The sequence below is a fragment of the Tripterygium wilfordii genome, chromosome 3, assembly GCF_013401445.1.
Source record: "Tripterygium wilfordii isolate XIE 37 chromosome 3, ASM1340144v1, whole genome shotgun sequence".
NCBI lineage: Eukaryota > Viridiplantae > Streptophyta > Magnoliopsida > Celastrales > Celastraceae > Tripterygium > Tripterygium wilfordii.
The window spans coordinates 3,036,352-3,059,336 of NC_052234.1; the positions used below are offsets into that span (position 1 = coordinate 3,036,352).

Here is a 22,985-nt window from a genome sequence, read left to right on the forward strand (position 1 = left end):
AAACGGGACAACTTTTCTCTATTATTTTCTTTATCAATCTCTTTCTTTGTTTCTGGTCAAAAGAGTGACCAATCTTCATCATCAAAGACATGATGGGGGTAGTGTAATCTTCGCTGGTGCAGTCAGAATGAGGGAAGAAGGAGACTGAAGGGAAGAAGAGGGAAACAAAATGGTAGGGTCAAGTAGAGTGTCATTAGATGAAGGTGTTTTTGGGTTTTTGAGGTGTACTTAGTTAAGTCAGGGCAGCAATTAGTCATTCTCTTGATTTTTCTATTTGTAGAATTTCAAGGTAATATTTAATCAATTTTTGTGGCAGTGCTTCAACAAATTCCAACCATAACATAATTAAAAGAAGCTCCATTACTAATCCAACAGAGCAAAAAGAAATCAATATAGCTCTATAACACCATTACAAACCAGATAAAAGCTCAATGACAAACCAACATAATATCAATTACAAACTTTCATAAGCTCCATTACAAATCAACTCAGAAAAAGATTCTCACTTGCTCATGGACTCTTGAGTACTAGCGCTCATTGTGGATCCTGAAAATGATCCTCCAGTATTGCCCTTCTCATAAGCAATAGTAGAAGCCCGTGAGAAGAATATGAGATAATTCGTTGATGAAATTAAAGTAAGAAAAATGCATAACAATAATACTTGTTGGGTAGTTGACGAAATAATTCTTTTTGAATAACTTGCTCCTTGAATAACACTTATTGCTCGAGTATGTGGATCGTTCACAGTGTAGGTGTTGAGGCCATAGTACTTTGTTGGCATTGTTTGAGGTCCAAACACTGAAATTTTTGACGCAACAAGTGGTCTATAACTCTTTCCAAAAGGCCTCACATAGTTTCCAGAAGGCCTAACACCACTACCAGTATCAAATGGTTTCCACTGTTCTATTGCTTGTATTGTAAGTGGCCTAACTAATCTAAATTTTACATTGGGCTTCACAATGTCTCATGTTACTCCAATTAGACTAACTGGAGTGGCTCTAGGCCTTACACTGCCTCTAACAACTCCCATTGGAGGCACACTTGCCCCAGGCCTCAAACTACCTCCAGCAACTCCCACTGGAGATGCACCTGACCTAGGCCTCACAGTCCCTCCGGCAACTTCCATTAGGGTAACACCTACAATAGGGCTGACATTTTTAGGAATCCTACATCACTACAAATCCTTGCCTTGTTCTTATTACCACCACACTTGCTATAGCTTATCCTCATGACAACCTTGGAAGCTTTCTCATTTTATGGTTCACCAACCTAACTTCTCCTCGTTTTCCTAGGCCTACCAATATTTTTGTATACTATTGGGGGCAAAATTTCATCTTGTTGTGTCTTGGATCATCTTTCTGGTCTTTTTGTGTGGTATATTATGAAAGTATAACATTGAGCATAGCCTCCCTTTTGAAACAAGCAAGCACAAACTCATTTATCTTTCTTCTTCTACTATAGACACAACTAACAACATGACTGCATGGAATTCCTGTTGCTCCTACTTCTTGCAACTACAATAGATGGTATCAAGATCAACCACAAACTTCTCCTATATGCATTGAACCTCAAATTTCATCTCTACTGCCCATTTTAGCAACCACTTTCAAGATTTCTTATGCTCAATCTCCAATTTTTTCTTTATTTCTGCCCACTTTTTCATGAAGTAACAGTTAGCTCATCCAACATGATAGCTATTGACTTCTCTCTAAATTGTAATCTGGTGACTTCTCTCTAAATTGCAATATGGTTGAGTTGAATGTTTTTGATATATTGTTCAATAATGTATCACACTTAGCATAACCACCAAAACGGGACTTATACCACAACCTAGGATCAATTGTATTGGGCTTTGCATATGCCCCAGGATTCATCCTCTCTATCTCCTTCATTTCCCTCTCCCATGCTTCTCTGTAAGTGTCACGCCCCGATCCATGGAGTGTGAAGAAAATGATAACACAAACGAGCACCTCACGTGCTATATCACAAGTCATTATGATCTCACTCAAAATTTCGACAAAATCTCCCCATAAATTGGGGAACCCAACCTGTAACAGAACACACAACAAGCCAACTAGTATCCGACACTTTAAAAAATCAACCGACCTTCAGAGTCCATAGTCATGCACATATCCCATCATCATCATCAGACACACAATAGTCACGGGACACCACTCTCGACCAACCAAACACAATCCACATCCAAAACATATATAGAACTTCTAGTATAATAACCTACTCACACAACTATGACATGCAAACAACAAGTCATACATACATATATATAGATATCCAGACACAACAAAATAAAAATCTAGGCCACCACTGTCACGCGCCCTTTTGTGGATCTGCAGCTTATGCACTAGGTCTTGTCTCACCTGCAGGGAGGGAAGATAGATAAGGTGAGCAGGAGGCTCAATAGGGACAAAACAGTGGAACACAAGTAAAGAATATTAAGGCTGAAAGAGTAACAACGTGTAATTGATGCAACAATATGCAATGCAATATAACAAATGCACTCGATCAACCCAACTGAACCTCCATATCCACCTCCAATGACACCCAAGCAAGCGGATCAGATTCCCTCCCTACGGTGACAAACCGACGAGAATCCACCAGCGCTACCTCTCTCTCTAGCATTCAATCAATACCAAGAAACGAACACCAATCATCCCATCAACGTCAATTTCAAACTGCTAGAGAGAAGGTTGACATATATGTGATCGCAACCACTCACTGCTGGCCCCACAATGATACCTCAACCTGCCATGCTTGGCCTAGCATTGGATAACTAGCTAGCGTGCAATAATAAATACTGCTACGGGAATCCTATGGACTAGGACCATCACAAGGCTCCTATCCATCATCCATGCATGTGCCCAAATAAAATCTATCACCTAACATGAGCATGGGTCCATCCTTGGATCTCACCATGCGTCTAGTGTAAATTCTTAAAAATCATGTCATTCGTGCAACATACATATGCAGAAACACCCATTTATCATGATGCATGAAGAATCACACAATGCTCAATTTATGGCCAAGCATTTCAAGGGTTATATATATTCAACAAATTAAATCACCAACAACACTATCGTTGACAATAATACAAAGAAATAATGGTTAGCCTTCAAGGCTTGTTTCCCCTTGAAAATAATCGAGACGGAAACCAAAGCTTACCATTCAAGCAATTCGGTGGCTTGAAAGTGTCCTGAAATAAAAAGGATAAGAAATTCCTATCTCATATTAGTAGCGAATACCCATAACTACCGCAAATCTTGTTGAAGTTCATCAACACGTACTACATATCAACATCAACACAATTTACTTCTCTTCATCCATTTACAACCTTCCATCTCATTCCAAGATAAAATTCGATAAATAGTATATCTTAAAACCTGACTACACTGATTCTAAGATTTAACAGCTAATACCCAAGAATCCCTAAATTTCTCCCAAAACCCTAACTCTTCGTTTTAATCAAATCGAATCAAAACAAGTTCTAGGACATAGAAGACTTACCAAGGATGGAGAGACAAGACCCAGTAGAATATATCAAAGTTACAATGATCCACAAACCCCAATTTCAAATTAGGGTGGAAATCTTGAAGATGAAAGAGGGGACAAGTAAGATTGAGAGAGAGAATACATAAATCTCATGAAATCGAGTTTCTTTAGATGATTCTCACCTTGAATATTAGTCTTGGACAGGGGCGACCCTGGGCGGGCTGGGCCCTTGCCCCAAGGCTCCCAATTTTTGAAATTTTTTAGTTAGGATAGCTTATTTTAAAACCCACCCCAGCCTATTTTAAAGCCTACAAATATTACTTATAAAGCCCATGAAGAAAATGAATTGGGAGTTAAAAAAACTAATAAAAATGAGGGGCCTAACCCAATTAGAAAGTAAGAAAGACCACTTTAAGATTTTAGACCATTTGGTTAGAACGTATTAAGATTGTCGTAAAAAAGTTAAGTGGACTCATCTTATTTTTTGAACAATATAGAGAGAGTGGATTTGTGAATGCCATGATTGAAGCTAAAGAAGTAGCTAGTTCAATAGATATTGAACCTTTTTTTTAAGCAAAACGAATAATTCGAAAAAAGAGACAATTTGATGAAATTAATAATGAAGATTTAATACGTTCAGCTGAGGAATCCTTTAGAGTTGATTACTTTCTATACATAGTGGATAAATCTATTTCTCCTTTTAGAAGTAGGTTTGAACAAGTTCAATTATATGGAGAGACCTTTGGGTTTTTGTTTGATTTTAAGAAGTTACAATCAATTGATAATGAAAGTTTGATCCATATTACACTAAACTTGAGAATTTTTTGAAGTGTGGCACTCTTTATGATATTGATGGAAGAGATTTAGCTTTATAATTAAAATTTTTGTGCAACGTTTTACCTAAACAAATAAAAAAGTCTATTGAAATACTAAATTATTTGCAAACAATAGATGGTGGTTTTCCAAATGCATGGATTGCATAGAATATTGTTAACTATTCCAGTAACGGTAGCCTCTGCAGAGAGAAGTTTTTCAAAGTTAAAGTTGATAAAATCATATCTTTGGTCCACCGTGTCTCAAGAAAGGTTAAATGGGCTAGCTATGTTGTCTATTGAAAGTGATTTGGCGGAAAAAATTCTATTTTACTAACGTAATTCATGATTTTACATCTCAAAATGCTAGAAGAATCATATTTAAGTAATATTTTTTTAGAGTTAGACTTTTAAGAACTATATGATAATAATGGGAAAAAAAATAAGGGGCCCCTTTTTTAGAGTTTGCCCAGGGCCCCCATAGACTCAGGTACGCCATTGGTCTTGGACTCTTGAGAGTAGGAAGAGTTGAGAGCAAATGGTATTCGAGTGTTTTGGGTGAGGAAGGAATGAAAGACCAGCTCAAATTCATGTTGTTTAAAGACCTGAAATTGTGCCCGGACGGATACCTAATATGTCCGGACAGCTTTGATTCAGCCCAGAAACTGCACTATGGGCTGCATTCCGAACAGATTTTTCAAAAATCATAACTAATTCATCTGAGCTTCGATCGCGACGAATTAGATACCGTTAGAAAGATATTTGTGTCTAGTTTCTAACAAATTAGTTTCTCATCAATCAGAATTTTATACAAAACGTTATTACCATTTGAATGTCCAAAGGTCACTAAAAGAAACATTAAATTGTAACCCAATATATCAAATTGCACTATAACCCTCATCTTTTGTCACACCATCCGGTATATTTTTAACAAATCTTTAAATCCCAAGTTTGAATGTTCAACTTATTTATTTGACTCAAGGGAGGAACTAGGAATTGGAGTTGGGGGGCTACTAGAAGTTGACGGGGTCCGGGGGCAGCACCCCCGAAATTTTCTTTCAGAGTTATCTACGACATTACACCTATTTAACCCATAAAATAACCTTAAAATATTAGTATAAGTACATTATTAAAGTTGATGAAACAAAATACCTTACATAAGATGAGATAATATCTATTGAAGCTGTGCCCGACGAGACTTCAAGGAATAAAAATCATCTATTACAGAATCTAAATTGACGTTCTCAGCAAGTTCCCGTTCAATGTAAAAGAACCATGCAATCTGCAAGAAATTTATCATCCAATGCACATTCTGTAGTCTCCGTCGAAACAGGAAGAGTTAATACTAGACGAATCAATTTCTCAGTCAGTTAATAGTTCTGTGACTTGATGTAACTAAGTTGTGACATAATTCAGAAAGTGTAGAAACTCTTTCAAACTCGGGATCAAGTATTACATCATACTGATAATGCTTCAAGTCACATATCAAAGCATGGATTTCTTGTGAACTAAAATCTTGAGTATAAAATTTGCTTGCAAGATTGCATGTCTTCAATTTTAAATGCTTCGAAAGAATCACTCGAATCCAAAGTAGAGCTTAGAGTAAGAAGTTCCACTGATTTCTCGTTGAATCTACTATCTAACTCCATCAACTGAAAATCAATTACCTTATTGAAGACATCAAAGTGATAATGGTGTTCGATTCTAATAAGATCTTGTCGTTGACATGAACGATGCACTTTATAACGGCAACCCATATCAGGAATATCAATATCATTTTTGGTACAAAATAACTTCACTTTCTCAAAAAATGTATCCAAATCATCTTGTCTAAATCTAGAAAGGAGAGTTTTCGTTGTTGAAACTAATCTCAAAGCATTCAAGATATCCAAGGATTTATGTTGTACGGCTTGGCAAAGTATATCTGTGATTCCTATGATTTTATCAATCAAATGCAAGATAAATATAAACTCAAAGGTTATAATTGCAGCATAAACACCACTAGTCACCCCACGTATAGATCCAATTGCCCCATCATTACTGAGATGTTCAAGAACTTTACGTGATGCACCATACATTTCTATCAAGCTCCTAACAGAGTCATAGTGAGAGCTCCAACGAGTGGCTCCAGCTCGATGAAGTGCACTTATTTGATTAGCTCCTCTACCAAACTGTCTTTCTCCAATAGCCAACATGAGAGCAATCTCATCCCGTTGAGTAGGTTGTAACTCACTAATGCGTTTAGGAGAGGAACCCACAAGATTAACAACGAAAGTCAAATGTGAAAAGAATTGCCAAATGCAAGGCATCTCCTTAGCTGCTGTCACTAATGCTAGTTGCAGTCAATAGGCAAAACAATGTACATAATATGCGTATGGACAATCTTTGAGAAATAATGCTTGAAGTCCACTCCAAGCACCCCGCATATTGCTAGCATCGTCATACCCTTGACCACGCATCATTTAAACTTGGAGATTGTACCTTGTAAGAATATTAGAAAGCTCAAAGTAATGCTATAATTCAAACATTAATAGTTGAAGATTGTAGAGCTTATAGTGACAAGAGATTGTACCTTGTAAGAATAAAGAGATTTCATTTTTCAAAGTAATTGCTACAGTATCACTAACACCAACAATATCAAAAAAACGCTAAATTAGAATGTCTGCGCGATTGACAAATCTTAACACAATTGTTATTTGATCTCTTTTAGCAGTATCTTGCACTTCATCAACAAGAATACAATAACTTGCATCCCCAATTTCCTCACGAATCACCATTTTCACTGTGTTAGCAAGATTGTGCAATATTTCCTTTTGTAGTTTTGGACTTGTATATGTTGCATTTTGAGGGGCATTCTCCAATACAGCCTTTACAATATCCTTATTTAAAGCGGCCATCATATTTACTATTTCAATAAAATTCCCTCGATATAATGAACGAGGGGATTCATCATGGCCTCTAGAAACACATCCCTGAAATACAAACCAACGAAACTCTAAATTATTGTCTTTAGGCGCAACCTATTATTCATGACATCCTTCTTTGATTGTGCATTCATTACCTTGTCAATATGTTGGGTTGGTTTCATCAAATCCTGGACACATCTCACACAATTGTTATGTTTTAGTCTCAATAATGAAACACGGAAAACAATATGTTTTATCTTTAGAAGGAGAATACTCTAACCATGGAAATAGTTTGTACCAAGCATACTGAAATCGGCGATGTTGGTCCCCAACTTCTGTTCCAGGATACTCAGAAAGTTTTGGTTGAAAAGGCTCTGCATTTAGATATTTACGTCTAATCTCATCTCATTGATTAATTGGATAATCACTAATTGGGATATGTAAGCCTGGATCTCGTTGAAAAGAAGTCGTGTCTATAGTGTGCACATTAGTAATTGAACTTTCAACCACAACAATTTCAGAAGTGCGCAAATTAGGAATTGAAGTTTGTGTTGTTGCATTTTGTTGATCATCAGGAATATCATCTTTCTTTTTAAATAAGGAAAATAGAGTTCCCCTCTTTTAGGTGGTGGTTGATGATGGGCCATTACGTTTATAACCTAAGTAAGGAGAACAATTTTAGTTATCTAAGGAAACTTAAAACAAATAGCATATCACCCACATGATTGGGATTAAAGAAAAACTCTATTCCAAATTAAAACAAATGGCATGTCACCCACATGACCAGGATTAAATAAAAACTATAGTCCAAATTAAAACAAATGACATGTCACGCACATGCCTAGGATTAAAGAAAAACTCTATTCCAAATTAAAACAGATGGCATATCACCCACATGCCTGGGAATAGCAAGAACTCTAACCTTTTTATAAGGGGATGATATCTTCGCCGGCCACTTCATTGTGAGCAAATATAAGCAATAAATGACGTTGTAGCTATTACAATAAAAAAATTGTCACGATTGAGCATAAAAAAAGCTACTTTTAAAGTTACAAATAGTATAATATTGTTTACAAAACTCCATTAGGACCATTACAAAAACTATCCAATTATTGAGCATTTGAGCATAAACAATCAATACATTTACAATTACAAATAGTATAATATTGTTTACAAAAATCTAAATTCCTTAACCAATAAAAAATGCAATTAAGGGCTAGTGGGCTACAGGTGGAATACCACCATTCAAACCTTATATAAGCAGAAGCAAACTAGCAGAGAATGAGCATAGGATGAGCAGAGCAAAGGCGGAAGTGGAAAGAGCCAAAGACCCATCAAATGAGCAGAGTCGCACCAGTGGATTGAATCTCGCACAACGGCACGACCAAGGGATACTATGGAAAGAGTCGAAGAGGTGATTGTGAAGGCCATCTTAGATGGTCATGAACTCATCACTCATCACTTATGGGCCTTAGTTTATTTAGAAATTGATAGTGGGCTTTTCTTAAGGTTATTTGACAATTCATAACTCATAACTTGTATAAGAAGTGACCAATGGGCCTAGCCTTTATTTTTGCATATCTATTTATGTGTGTGTGTATATATATATATATGCAGAAGTATATATCCTTTAATATGTAAAATCAATAATTTAAATAAAAAATTATAATGAAACATAATTAAAAATCCAAAGAAAATGTTAACAGTAATTTCCAATGAAAATATTTTAGTTAGTTAACAAACCTTAAAGCAATTATTCTATTTGCGACCTCATTTTTAGTATCATATATATAAAGTTGTGCAAATTTTGGGGTTGAACTTAACTTGGGTAGTAAGCATCCAATCATGTGATGATTTTGTCCATTGAATACATATGTAAAAGGTCTTTATCCTTTATTAACACTACAGTCAATGGAAATTAATACGAATGTCAATGTAAAAGGCACACATGATTTTGTATTGTTGTTGGTTCAACTTCACATGGAATAAGTCTTACAAAACAATGTAAAAAATTACTTGCTCTACCTAACTTTTATTGCATTATTATCGGTTTAACCATACGATGAATTGATTTCAATGATGGTTGCACACGTTACAAAGATTCCTACCTATTATTGAAATTAATATGAACGTTGTTCGGATATAATTGTCTTTCTTTAATCAAATCCTACATGCCAAAGACCATTGAATTAGCCCACCTTATAGGGAAATTTTTTTTATTATGTTATATACTCTCTCCAAATCTTCTAATACATTATCCAATCGCTTAGTAATTTTTCTATCTTTTGAACTTTGAATGAGATCATCAATTTCAATAATTTAGTCAATAACATCTAAATCAAAAAAGCTCAATCATATATGTCAATCACAACAATAATGATAGGAAGCATATTTAAGAATGATAATTTGAACATAATTATATAACAATTAAAAAAGTTTCATCCTTCTTGGCAATAAACAAAAAGGAAACTTTCCTTTGGATTGTTCAACTCTATCGGCGATGAAACATCAGTCTTTGGCATGAAATTCAACTTATACTTATGACCTGTAGATTTGAATTTTCCATTATTGTAGTCCACGTAACCATAACTCTCAATCAATATATCCTTGAATCGTTCAAGCAAAGATGTTTTCATACAGGTGTGAATTCTTCCACCATTGTCACAATCTGTATAAGGTGGGGTGTGAAGATTAACATGTTTATCATTCGCACTTAGGAGGATCCATTTAAAGAATTTATAGTCCTGACAACAAGGATATCCAGATACCTAACCAAGATAGGCTATATGTATATATACTCTCCAGTTCTTGCAAATACACTTACCCGATCAAGTATAGTATAATTTTCAAAATTTCTTTTTCACACAGAATAAGAAATATATATTTCATTTATCCACACATCACTCATCATGACAGGAAAAACTGAATTTAGAGTTCAAGAAAAGACCTTGAGTATCGAGAATTTCAATAGGAAGCGACATCTATCAATCGATGGAGGTAGTGCCAATCTCCAGTACTTGACACCTAAATTAAGAGACGCCAAATTAGAGAGAGTAATAGTTTCCTACCTCAATTTCTTGTTTTCGTCAAATCCAAAATTCTTCCAAATAACCCAAATCCCAACCTAGTACCAGGGGAAGAATGAGCAACCAAATACCTTTCCCTTGCTTTGCGTATTTAGAATAGGGAAGGGTTGTGTTTAGAGAATGAAAGGTTGTCCGGTTTGAATATTTAAGAAAAGGAAGAAGCATTAGTACTACATGAAACCCTAGAGTTTAGTGACTTACCAAATGGAGTTAAAACTCATCACCGAATAATTCAACAACTCTTTTACAAGACCAAACAAATACCTTTCGTACACACACACAACCAGTAAACTTCAAAAGTAGAGGTTGTTACAATCCTATTATGAAAAAACAAATCAAACATCAAATCAAATATGATTATTAATTTGTATTAAATAAAAAATTTGGACGGAGATTATCTTTTCATCCATAAGAATCATCTCAATTGTGTTTGTTTGATCAGGTCTCATAAAGTTTGGAACCTTCCACAACCGTATAACATGAACCTTCAACTTCTAATTATGTCTATAATGAGTGATAATATCAATAAAGTCAAACATTGGAGACATTCGTAGCTTACAATAGATAGGAAATAAAAAAAAATAGAGACAATAAAGAGATATTTGATGAATGCGTAAACCTCACAATTTAACCGCAATATTGTCATATTCAAAATTTAAAAGAAAATATTATCATAAGGTATTTGAATTTTTAAAATTTAAATTGAAAAAATTATCACAAAAGAAATTTATTTATCATAATTGGAAAAGTAGATTTTTTTAGTCGTCATTAACATAACATTATTAAATTATTAATTAGTAATATGATTATCAACTATGACTTTTCAAAATTTTACAATTCATTGAATTAAACGCACAAAAATTCTTTAAAAAATTTATCCAACTTTCGAAAAAAAAATTGATTAGATATGAGAGTTGATCAATGATTATCACACCTTATCTAATGAATGGATAAATAATATGTTTTAAATATTACGTTTGTAATTTATTTCTCTACTTTGTTAAATATTATGTTGATTATTAATTAACAAATTTGTACATTGAAATAAAATAATTAATTATTGGTGTGATAATAAGAAGAATTATCTACTTTGTTAATCAAAGATATAAGTTGAATTATCTTTATCACACTATTACTTGATTTTTATTTCTAATTAAAAGAAGTAAGTTGTTTGAAATTTGGATATGATTTGAACTTTTCATATAAATATTTAAAACACTGTACTAACTACTATTTAAAATTGGGAGAAGAATCGAAAAGGCCCATGAACTTTCATCACTGGGTCGATTGAGCCCCTGTACTTCATTTCAGATAAAAAAAACCCCTGAACTATTACGAAGTGTCTCCATTAGCCTTGGATTACATTTGTCATCCAAAATTGCTGACATGGCATTGTTTTGCCATTAAACAAATGACATGGAATTTTTATTATTAATAGCATATTCTCGACTTGGATTCCACGTGTCTCCGACCACTTATTAGATGACACGTGTCAATTTTTTTCACTTTTTGATGTCTACTTAAAGACATGGAAGTTGAGTAAAAAAACTACATTGTATTCTAAAAAATGATACATTTAAACCCCTGAACATTGATAAAGGGTCAAAAAACCCCTCGAACAAACTGGACAAGATTCAATGAACCCCTGTATATTCATAAAATGACACAAACTTATACATCAGAATAGTCTCCAAAATTAAATAGTCTCATACCATAACCAAATAGTCTCCAAAATTCAAACACAAACTAAATATTACATCACCAGAATCTTCATTTAGTTCCAAACACATAGAAAGAACATAAATTATGTTCCAACAACACAACCAGAATATCTATTTTCCTATGCCATTATCTCCACCAGTAGCTGCATTTGTCTTCTTTGAATATCCACGTGTAATCACTCGAGGCATTGAAGTTCCCGGCTATAAAAAATTGTCAAATACACAAGTCATTATATTGAAATTAAACATGGAACATGAAAATGAGATTTATATGGTTCACTTACATTGAGAATTGATCCTCAACATCGGTGCTCGAATCACTTGTGTATCCACCATCTGAACCACTCATCGTTCAATTGAAACCTGCAAAGACCAAACTGCTAAGAAATCGAACAACCTCTACAACAATTTCAAGAACCCTAGCTTCTGAAATGGTAAACATACCTTTCGAACTACAACAAAAATCAAGTGGGTATCCTCCGTATATGTCACGATGAACTCCAAACTGGATTATCTCCGACGATGTCGATAGGAGCTGATGGATCCACCTCAGGTTCGCACTTCGTCTTGAGAGAACATATGAGCAACTTCGGCTGAGGTTTGAGTTTCTAGGGTTAGTATTAGGTTTTAATTATATTATTTTTCATGTCATTTTGTGTTTATAAAATGATTGTGCCATGTCAATAAAACAATGTCACATCAACGATTTTGGATGACAAATGTAATTATGTAACCCAGGGCTAATGGAGACACTTCGTAATAGTTCAGTGACATTTTTGTTCTGAAATGAAGTATAAGGACTCAATCGACCCAGTGATGAAAGTTCAGGGGCCTTTTCGATTCTTCTCCCTTTAAAATTTTAAAAGTGGCAAAAAAAATTATAGTGATAAAGATAAAAAAAATTTATAATGATAAAGATAGTCATATATATTACAACTATAATTATTACATTGTGAATTTTTCACAAAATTTTATATTAATTAAAATTATATCCAAACAGGCATACTGTTATAAGAATAATAACTAAAAATATAGTAAGGATTAAAATAAATAAAAAATGCAGGATAAAAAATTTGTAAGTTTAGGAGAGAAAAGAACTGAATTGTCTTATACTTTTATATGCTGTATTTATATTTGATCCTAATTAAAAAGAAGTAGTGAATTTTTTGGAATTTATATATGATTTGAAATTTTCAATATAAATATTTAAAACATTTTACTAACCAATATTTAAAATTTGAAAAAGTTGATAAAAAATTGTATAGTGATAAAGATAATCATAAATGTTGTTGTGTAGAATTTAAAAACAACTATTATAATAGAAGATTAAAACATGATTAAGTATTAAAATAACTTAAAACGTGGGATAAAAAAGTTAGAAGTTTAGGAGGGTACAAAAATTGAAGTGTATTCTACTTTATATATATATATTGTTTAAATTATTTGATATAATCATGAATTCTCTTATGCGCACTTATATTTTCACCATTGATTTGGAACATGTGAGATCCAAAGTAATGGGTCTCACTCATCTATACTCTTAAAAAGTGGTGTGTAGTTTTTAGGTGTGCATAAGAAAATTTTTACTGTTGTTAATACGTGAGGACACGCCTAGTTGGCTAGTTTATAAAAACATTTATATTTTTTTACTTGGTTATCATTCATATCAATTAATTTTTTTATCAAGTCAATTCTGTAAAATAAAACTATCGTTGGGATTAATGTCAATCATGATAATTTAATTTTAATACAAATATATTCAACATTAATGAAATATATGCAAGTTAAAATATAACATATCTTACACCACTAATTCAGTGGTTAGCTCCTCGCCTTGTATTGTTCGGAGACTCCTATATGACGACACTGACACACTGTCACAAGACATGCAACAAGTTTCTCTTGGCTAGTTTTTGTTTATTTGTTCATTCTTACTTTCTTTGGTTTTTTTCCCATTTTATGCTTAATTTTTAATAACACAAAAAAAAATCAAAGGACCTCCCTTCTGCCAAAATTGAAAGTTAAATTCATCCGGTAAGAAAATTCAGAAAAGAAAGAAAAAAAAACTGAAGGATGATTGTGATGTCAAGTTCAAATATGTATGTTTTGTTCAGTTCAGTTCACACTAAGTATTTGTATTAATCCAGCAAAAAAATAAGTAACAAAGCTATAAGAAAGAATGTGCCCTGAGATGGTGATGAGGATCAGGGGCACAAGCTCAGGAATACTTATAATCGAGCTGGCAACATAAGATGAAGATGACGAAAACTCAGTTGAGCTGTGCGGATCAAGTTTCAGAAGTCAGAACATCAAGTTTCAAAAGCTTTGTGTGTGGAATATGAAGTTAACAATGAAAGCAGAGTGGACAACTCCAAAAGTCTAGGAGGTTAATATCTCTTAGGAGTTAGGACAAGCGGTTATTTGTTTGCTTTGCAATGATATATCTAGTAGAAGATGTTTTCCTATTTTCATTAAAGATATCGAGTTGTGGAGCTTAATTATAGGACTAGTATTTTGCATATTTAATAGGAGTAGAATTCATGGAAATTGGCTATAAATAGCCAACTTAGTTTGTAATCGTTTCTCATCAATCAAATTAAACAAAAATTGAGACTTATTCTCAAAACCGAGAGTTTTCTCTCAAGCCAACCTTGTTCTTAATTATGTTAATATCAAATTTCATCATTGGTGCTTTCATTGAGATAACTCGTCATGGGTTCTAACAAGGATCGTATCAAAGCTAACCTTCAAACGTTTTGCATGGAGATTCAATAGCAGTTTGTCAAAATCAAACAACAGCTAGCTAGGCTTGAGAACTTACTCGTCAAGAACAAAAGGAAGAAGGACAACAAGGTGGATTCCAACAAAGGTGATCATTATACATCAAAACAGTCATCAATTAAAGATGAACATGATGATTAGAATGAATTAGCGACCTCTATTTGCGATGAAAAAAAAGAGGAAGACTTGAACGTGAATTCTATTGATTTGAGGATAGATGAACTAACAGTCTCGGTATTCGATGACTATCCGGATGAAGAAGATATATTGTTGACAGAGGAGGTCAAAGAATAAATAATGGAGGAGAAATCTCAAATTATTCAAGAAGCAAATCTTAACCATATTATGGTGCCTGTTGAATATGTCGATTTTGTCATTCCCAACTGGTTTAGCAAGGTCAAGAATCCTTCGATCTCTTTGATAATTAAAGTTGAGGGTTCAAGGAAGTATTGGTCGGAGACATACTTTTTTTTCGTATCAATGATGCTATTCTTGACATGATTTTTGCTAAACTTGTTGGGAATGACAAAATTGACATATTTAACAAGCACCATAATATGGTTAAGATCTGCTTCTTGAATAATGTGAGATTTCTCCTCTATTATTTCTTCTTTGATCTTCTCTTTCAACAATAGATCTTCATCCGGATACTCATTGAATACTGGGACTGTTAGTTCATCTATCCCCATATCAGTAGAATTCACATTCAAGTCTTACTCTTTTTTTCATCGAAAATAGACTTCGATAATTCATTCAGATCATCCTCTTCATCTTCAATTGATGGTTGTTTTGATGTATCCGACGTAGACCTCGCTCGCCTATCATCGCTATAATGATCGTCTTTGTTGGAATCCACCTTGTTGTCCTTCTTCCTTTTGTTCTTGACGAGTAAGTCCTCAAGCCTAGCTAGCTGTTGTTGGATTTTGACAAATTGCTATTGAATCTCTATGCGAAACGGTTGTCATGACAAGTTCTCTCAATGAAAGCACCAATGATAAAAATGTAGAATTAAGAGCAATATTGGATTGACAGAAAACTCTCAATTCCAAACTCAATAGTCTATAACCAGCTTATATAACCAAGAAAGCATGTAACTCCTATTCCTACTCTAAGTACGTAAACCAATAGATAACTACCGTAAGGAATCCTAACTAATACTAGCAACAACTATTGGAAAATTTTCCAATACTAATAATAATGGGAGATTAACTAATGAGTCCCTAATCAAACAAGTCTCCTTTTGCGGTCGTGGGTGGAACAAACTACCTCCAATTCCTCTTGATTATACATGATTGGCTTCATTGTTTACTTTAGCGGTTGTATCCAACTCATCTTCGTATTTTGCCGCACCTTGGTCTTCATCAGATGGTAACAGATTTTCAAGAGAAGATTGGCGAAGATCAATAAAGTACACGTACCATGAATTGAAGAGATGTGGAAGAAAATTTATCTATACTATTATCAACAATTTCCCTCATAATCGGATACACGTCATACATATGTTTATACATAAGATATATATATTAAATTTAAAGTACTAGAGTCGAAATTTAAGAGGCGACTGGTACAGCGCTCAACAATGGGGAAAGAAATTAGCAGGTCAGCTAAAGTTATCCAGGCAAAATCAGGGCAAATTCATGGGAGGTTTCCAGCGAGAGAACTCGACTAAATTTCTATTTACAACAGATTGGTTGTGCAGCCAGAACGTTTCAGCTGACTGGTGAAATTGTCTCGCTTTCCTCTGAAGTTCCCACATTATTCCCTGCATGGCAGAGCATGGCTCCGATTCTGGGGCATAAACCCATAAGCACCGTAAATGTCTACCACGGGCTATCATCTCCTCTATATCTTTATCTGAAAAAAAAACACAATGTTCAATGTTAGAAGTTTAAGGCCATATAAAACCAAGTAAGAAGAAAGAGTGCTGAACTTGACCTGGTATTGACTCCAGGTACTCCAATAACTGGGGACCTATTTGCGTGGATGGCCATTTGATTGATATTAGGGTGTAGTCAATTACATTTTGAAAAGGTAATTCCACTTGGTCTGATAATAAAACCGGAACACACTCCTGTTCAGCAAAAACATTAAATTTATTCAACAGACCGATATAACATGTGTGAATGTGGGGTGTGGAGAAAGAAAGAGAGAGACCACAAAAAAGGACTCGTAGAAGCGAAGTGTCCAAGACGACTCTCCACGTGGAGCAAAACAGAATTTGGCATTGCGCAGGTGTTCAAAATATTGCATCTTTCCTAGCTTGTCAGGGCCACTGAACTTCAAATCTGGACATTCCAACTGTTTACAATGTCAACACACATGTGCTCTATCACTTAACGGAAGGTAATAGGTATATATGAGCTTGAGGACAAAATGTCAATCATGTCTGAAAAGACTATTGCCCTGTCTTTCATGGTGCACATTGCAAATGAAACCAATGTATCAGTCTGCAATTTAGGCATAAACACAAACAAAAATTAAAGAAATCAACTAATCACCTTGCCGATGATTTAATCATCAGATTCAGATCACTGGTAATCCAAATAAACCCCGAATCCAAGTAAAAGCATGAAAAAAAGACATACAAAGGTAAGTTGGTCATATCTTCATGACTGCACAACGTTTTCTTCCCATTATAAATTCGGAAATAATGCTATTCATTAGCATCTGAGAAAGAAAATAGCCATAAAAGTAACATATACAAACCATGTTACTTATCAATTAATCACACGAATTAAAACCATGACAATGAAGGTCTTAATCAAACAAATTGAATCAATTGCTGCCCAAAGGCAAAAAAAGTAAAAAAAAGAGGGTGATATGCAATAACGAAGACAAAACAATGTTAATTTTAGTTTCATGCCTGTCCAAAAAAAAATTTCCATTAGGATTACAAATTAATACTACTAAAAGTAGTATTCATATTGCATAATCCTTCCAATTTGACTTCCAGCTACCCAGATGAATTAATGAAAACTCAAACAATCAACCAATAGTCTTTCAACACTTTGATTACATTAATGTCTCGCTTACAGTTAACAACGGAAACAGATATATTAAGAACAATATGTATGTGTTGAATTTCGTGTTTCAACTTACGGTTAAATCAAGCAAAGAAACACTATTAGCAGACACCTTCATTTTAAAGAAACCAAAGAGACCCCAGAAAATAACATACCTTGTTAGGATATTGCTTTGAAAGCTCTATCAACTGAAGACGACCGACCTTTCCCTGGGCACGACCCAAGTAATTTGCCAAATACTTCCTTTTTGATAAAGGAAGAGGCTGGATTAGCCTAGCACCACTTTTAGTCATTCCATCGTCAATGTTGCCAGGAATGATTATATCTTTCCATGTATTAAAGGCACTAGTGTCTTTCTTATCCGTCCGATCCCCCTACACTAACAGCTTAAAAACTTTTAAAGGCAAAGAACAAGCTTGGACTATATTAAAATAAAATCATTCACTTATAGTGAGAAAAGAGAAGCCACTTTGGAAATTTGCCACAAATAGTGCGATTGTCAAAATATGTGTTAGGAGTCGCTTCAAAAATACAAAATTATTGAATAAGGGTGATGGTGTGTTAAAAAAGACCAAAAATGCTAAGGTTCATTGATTTCGCTTCCTCTTTCAAGCAATAATCTTCTTACTACATGTTCCATGCCAAGAGTACAGGGCATCTATTGTCCAGCTCGACTGAGAGTGTTAGGCATTGTGTATCTAGTTTTTTGAATATAGAGTATTTTGAGTCTTTTTCAGTGTAACCTAAACAGATCTAATATAGAACGTGAAAGGAAAGAGTTGCATTCTGCTCTAATATTTTCTATCTTCTCCATCTCCTTGTCCTATTAAACCTAGAATACAATCTAGAAATCTAACAATATGCGCATACCAAAACAATAATCGGGTTGAGGACATATAAGAAGTACTATGAAATCAAATTTTAATTGCAGATTCAAGCCATCAAATCTATGGTTGACAACGACATTCTTCCACTGCAACACTTGCAATTAATCTTGAAAGGTATTTGTACCTAACTACATAAAGAGGCAAATGCTTATTACTGTATTTGAGAGAATATTCCATGACCCATTGGATCTATAATAAGAATTCACTAGTTTCGTGGTACCTCAGGTGTAAGAATTATGGAACGGTTTATGTATGTTGCCCAAGATCTAAACAAGTGAGCTCCAGCACCACTGCAATTCAATGAAAGCAAAGTATGCACACATCAACAACAAGAAAAACCTTACAAAGCATCGAAGAGAAGTAGAGAACATATTATTGCAAACAAAACCATGCATCACTAAGGAAAATATAAAATGTAAAGTGTAACTGTTGGCACTTTCATCAACCCAAATAGTGGCATAGAACAAAGCTGCTCATTTGCTGAAATTGTGGTTACAGGCTTCCAAATTCAAGCCACAGCTTCCCAAGGTAATTGCATGAGGCTTGGTTCACCACAAAGTATAAATGTGTTTGTGTGTATGTTTTCTGATGAATATTACATCAAATAAATATGTCTGCATGGGAGTGGGGCAGTGCGTTTTTGTTTTTTCTTTTTTTGGAAGGGGGGAAATTGTACGTATGTACATTTGATGCAGATTCATTAGAAGAGGAATACTTCAAAACATAGTCACTAGGCCATATGAAGGGTACTACAACTATATAATAAGGTTCTTCAGAATATAGCTTGCAAAATTAACCAGTCAAATAAACCAATACAAGTGTAGATGCCATAGATAGGGTACTTGAATAGTAATTTGGACTTGAACTAAAAGGAGAATCTGTTATGATGAGAAACAAAGCATATACCATAGGTTAAATGAAAAGGTTCATAATAAAATTAAACCATAATGCAAGATTATACACATTCAATCAGTCATCTAACATAAAATTGCAATGGTTGTTGAGGTCACAAAAGGTAATAAAAGCCCCAAAGATTACCTAGGGAAAACAAATATGTGGTCTTGGCCTCCAGATCTCCTAAAATATGGCATTTGACTTAACACCTGAAATTACAAACACACAAAAATCACATTACAACACACAAAATCACATTACAAAGGAATAGTCTTTTACATGGTTAATGACCATTTTTTGAACTACGATTTGTAGCTTAAAGCAATCAAATGAAAAGTGTACCCTGACATAGGTCTGATTTATCTCTTTATCATTAAGACCTCCCATCATGCGAACACATTTCACATATGCTGGAACGAAGAAAAAATCTGCTTCCTCTTTCTTTTTTGTCCGAAATCTTGATTGCAGAAGCAGCTTGTGTATTTTAACCTAAATAAAGAATGTGATCAAAATCATTAATTAACAATTAATTAAAAGAACATATAACTGTTATTCAATCCAGTTATCTTTTGCCCAGTTTTCTTATGTTCCTCATGCTCTTGTACAAAAACTGAGAAGAATAATAAGAGAGAAAAGCTAAAGGAACAGCAAGCTACGAAAATTAGGTAATTCCTGTTACATCAAATAAATAAAATAACTCTTTGTGAGCATCTACATGTATATGATCGCATTACAAAAGGTCTAAATGTACTGTATAGTTAAGAAAAGAAGTGTCTTATGAGTTCGATCAATCCAAAACAAGACTACATCGCCTAATTTGTTAACTGACGCAAAAAAGAATCAAAGAAAAAATAAGAAAATCAAATTGACTGTTCCGGCTTGGCTTCTCTGTAGTTTGTACAAAAAAAATATATGCAATGACATTACCATGTGCAATTTTAGCTAAATGGTAATCCTCAGGCACCAATTTAAAGTTCCCAGTTGATCTTATCCAAATCATGCTCCTCTTTTTTCAAGCCCTCTCTTTTAAACTTTTGAGCTTGAAAAGCATGGTTTAACCAAACAGTAAAGGAATTTTTCCCTCCTTATGAGCTACATTCTATTTCCCTCAGCTTTCATGGTTTTAAGCAGAACACTTCAAACTCAATCAGCTTACATAGTTTTAAGCAGAAAACTTCAAACTCCATTTGAGTTACAAAAGAGTTTATTTCCATGAACTAAATTATCTCCAAATTTTGCTGTTACTCACAATGTCATATGCATAAAAATCATTAACTGAAACAACAACAGTACAAAACCAAAAAAAAATCAGGAATCTGAATCCACCTGAGAGGCCCACTGGCCTTTAAGACAAGCTTCGGGAGAGATGGAGCCATCTCTGCCTCGCAACAAAGCATTGAGCCCGTCGATTTCGGACTCATCGTACACGTAGATCTTGAGGGAGATGTGGGTACCGTAGCCCCGGGAAGGCCAGGAGAGATAACCTCCGTCGGTGAAATGGACAACCCCATCTTCCGATGTGCGGCTGTGATCGAGGGAGGAGTCGAGGGTGCAGGGAGAGAATGAGCGGTCGAAGAGGCGAGTGAGGAAGAAGGTTGATATGACCAGGAAAAGAGCGCCGATCTGATGAGTGCGAGTGCAGATAGGAGGATGTTGGTGTCGAGATTTGTTGTTGATTAAGCCTCCCATGGCAATACTTGCCATGTCCCAAATCTTGCTGTTTCTGTCAGTGGGATGTATCTGAAACAAACGATGCTTCACCAACGACAACGATAACCGACCACAAAAACGACCTCGTTTAGTAAAATATAACATACCTATACAATGCCGAGTCTATTGAAACCGAACAAGCCATCAAACCGACCGTATGTTTGATCATTTTAAAAAAATATTTCTAAAAAATCAATTGATAAATCGATTGGTCGATTATTTTAATGTCAAAAAATCGAAAAAACTAACCATTAAAACCCCTAATATATTTTGCGAGGTTTTAAAACAAGGCATATAATTATTTATATACATGTAAATCACAATTATTATCTTTTAAATTTTTAAGTGTTTATTATGACTCTGTTTGATAAGACGTGTGTCCAGTGATATCACTGGCAGGAAATGCCAGGCCACGCCTTGTGACCAACACTCCGTTATGAAAAACAACATTACTTCATCGAGTGTATTTTCATACAAAGGACATTTTTCGTTGCCTGCCCTCACTTTATTATGTGATCAGAGTTCACTATGGCTCCCTTTTCCTGACCAAAATGGAGTTGACGATTGTTTTCTTTTTTCACAGAAATACAAAATACTGACAAAGCAGGTACCTCGTGCAAATCTCAATTCTTGTGTTTGCTTGATGGTTCACAACGATTTTTTGCCAAACAATGTCAAAGCAAGATATGACATTTCTTAATTTGGGTTGATCGTCCTCTTGTTCCGACTAGTTCACATTCAAGACTGTTCCCTTTTCACAGAACATTGTCAAAGCATGTACCTCCTCCAATTCTCGATTCATGTTTTGATTGCTTGTTCACAAATCACAAATTGTTTTCGTAGAACACTATCATTTTTCATTTGCTTATACCTTTTGTGTTTGCTGATGTTATTGCATAGGTTAAGATTGGCAATTTTGCAATCATTTATGTTCCTGATAATTTATTTTTACAATGGGTTTGGCGTTTATGTTCCTCCAATATTGTTGGTGTGTGTATATGAATTTATGGTATTGTGTTTTATGGGAAAATTTGGACCAATAATTCAATATGGGTTGACAGTTAATATTCAATGTCCTCATAGATAAAATGACACCATATAATGTGCCTATTTCACACAGCATGTGACAGCTACTCCTGGGATTTTCATACATAAATCCATTACTTCATATTTCAAAAGAAATATTAATAGTATATTACAAATACCTTACAAAAATCCTATTGACTCCTTCCGTGTGGACAATCCTGCAAGCGGTGCTACTTGATTCCCAAAAGGCAGAAAAACCTCACTTCACTAGTCATCTTAAATCAAATGTTGCCTAGCACCCCTACTCTCCTTTACTAGTGAATCTTGTGCACTTTCTTGTTTCCTCTGTTAATAAAATTCTTCTGTGAAAGTAATTTGTCGCCTTCATATCCTCAATTTGTACCAAGTTGAACCAGCCTTAGTTTTGGCCTAGAATTGTAGTTATCAAAAATCATGTGGTCGCACTGGGCCATATAATGACAAACTCAAGCTAGACTACCCAAGTCCACCGGCCTAACCAATACATTTAGGCCCACTCTGAGGCCCACGTGCAACCTTCGAGGCTATCTAGTGACAGTACAGTCACGCAAAGCATGTCTGACTATAACGGCTAATATCTCCCCTTATACTTA

General features: G+C 34.6%; 1 protein-coding gene across 1 annotated transcript; it reads right to left on the reverse strand.

The window, feature by feature from the left end:
- Positions 1 to 16,233: 16,233 nt before the first annotated feature.
- Positions 16,234 to 21,389, reverse strand: LOC119984958 (probable glucuronosyltransferase GUT1). The gene is made up of 8 exons (XM_038829089.1): positions 20,944 to 21,389; positions 19,960 to 20,106; positions 19,762 to 19,826; positions 18,944 to 19,013; positions 17,992 to 18,210; positions 16,968 to 17,111; positions 16,749 to 16,884; positions 16,234 to 16,667 (listed from the first exon to the last, which is right to left on the reverse strand). The coding sequence occupies exons 1-8, from the start codon at positions 21,319 to 21,321 to the stop codon at positions 16,438 to 16,440; spliced, it is 1,389 nt and encodes a 462-aa protein (XP_038685017.1). The 5' UTR covers positions 21,322 to 21,389; the 3' UTR covers positions 16,234 to 16,437.
- Between the last annotated feature and the right edge of the window lie 1,596 nt (positions 21,390 to 22,985).

Excerpts from the sequence above, each read along its gene's own strand:
- LOC119984958 (XM_038829089.1), bottom strand. The coding sequence starts at position 21,321 with ATGGCAAGTATTGCCATGGGAGGCTTAATCAACAACAAATCTCGACAC. Across the intron at positions 20,107-20,943 it reads AAGGCCAGTGGGCCTCTCAG|GTTAAAATACACAAGCTGCT; the intron begins GTGGATTCAGAT and ends TTCTTTATTTAG. Across the intron at positions 16,668-16,748 it reads GTACCTGGAGTCAATACCAG|ATAAAGATATAGAGGAGATG; the intron begins GTCAAGTTCAGC and ends TTTTTTTTTCAG.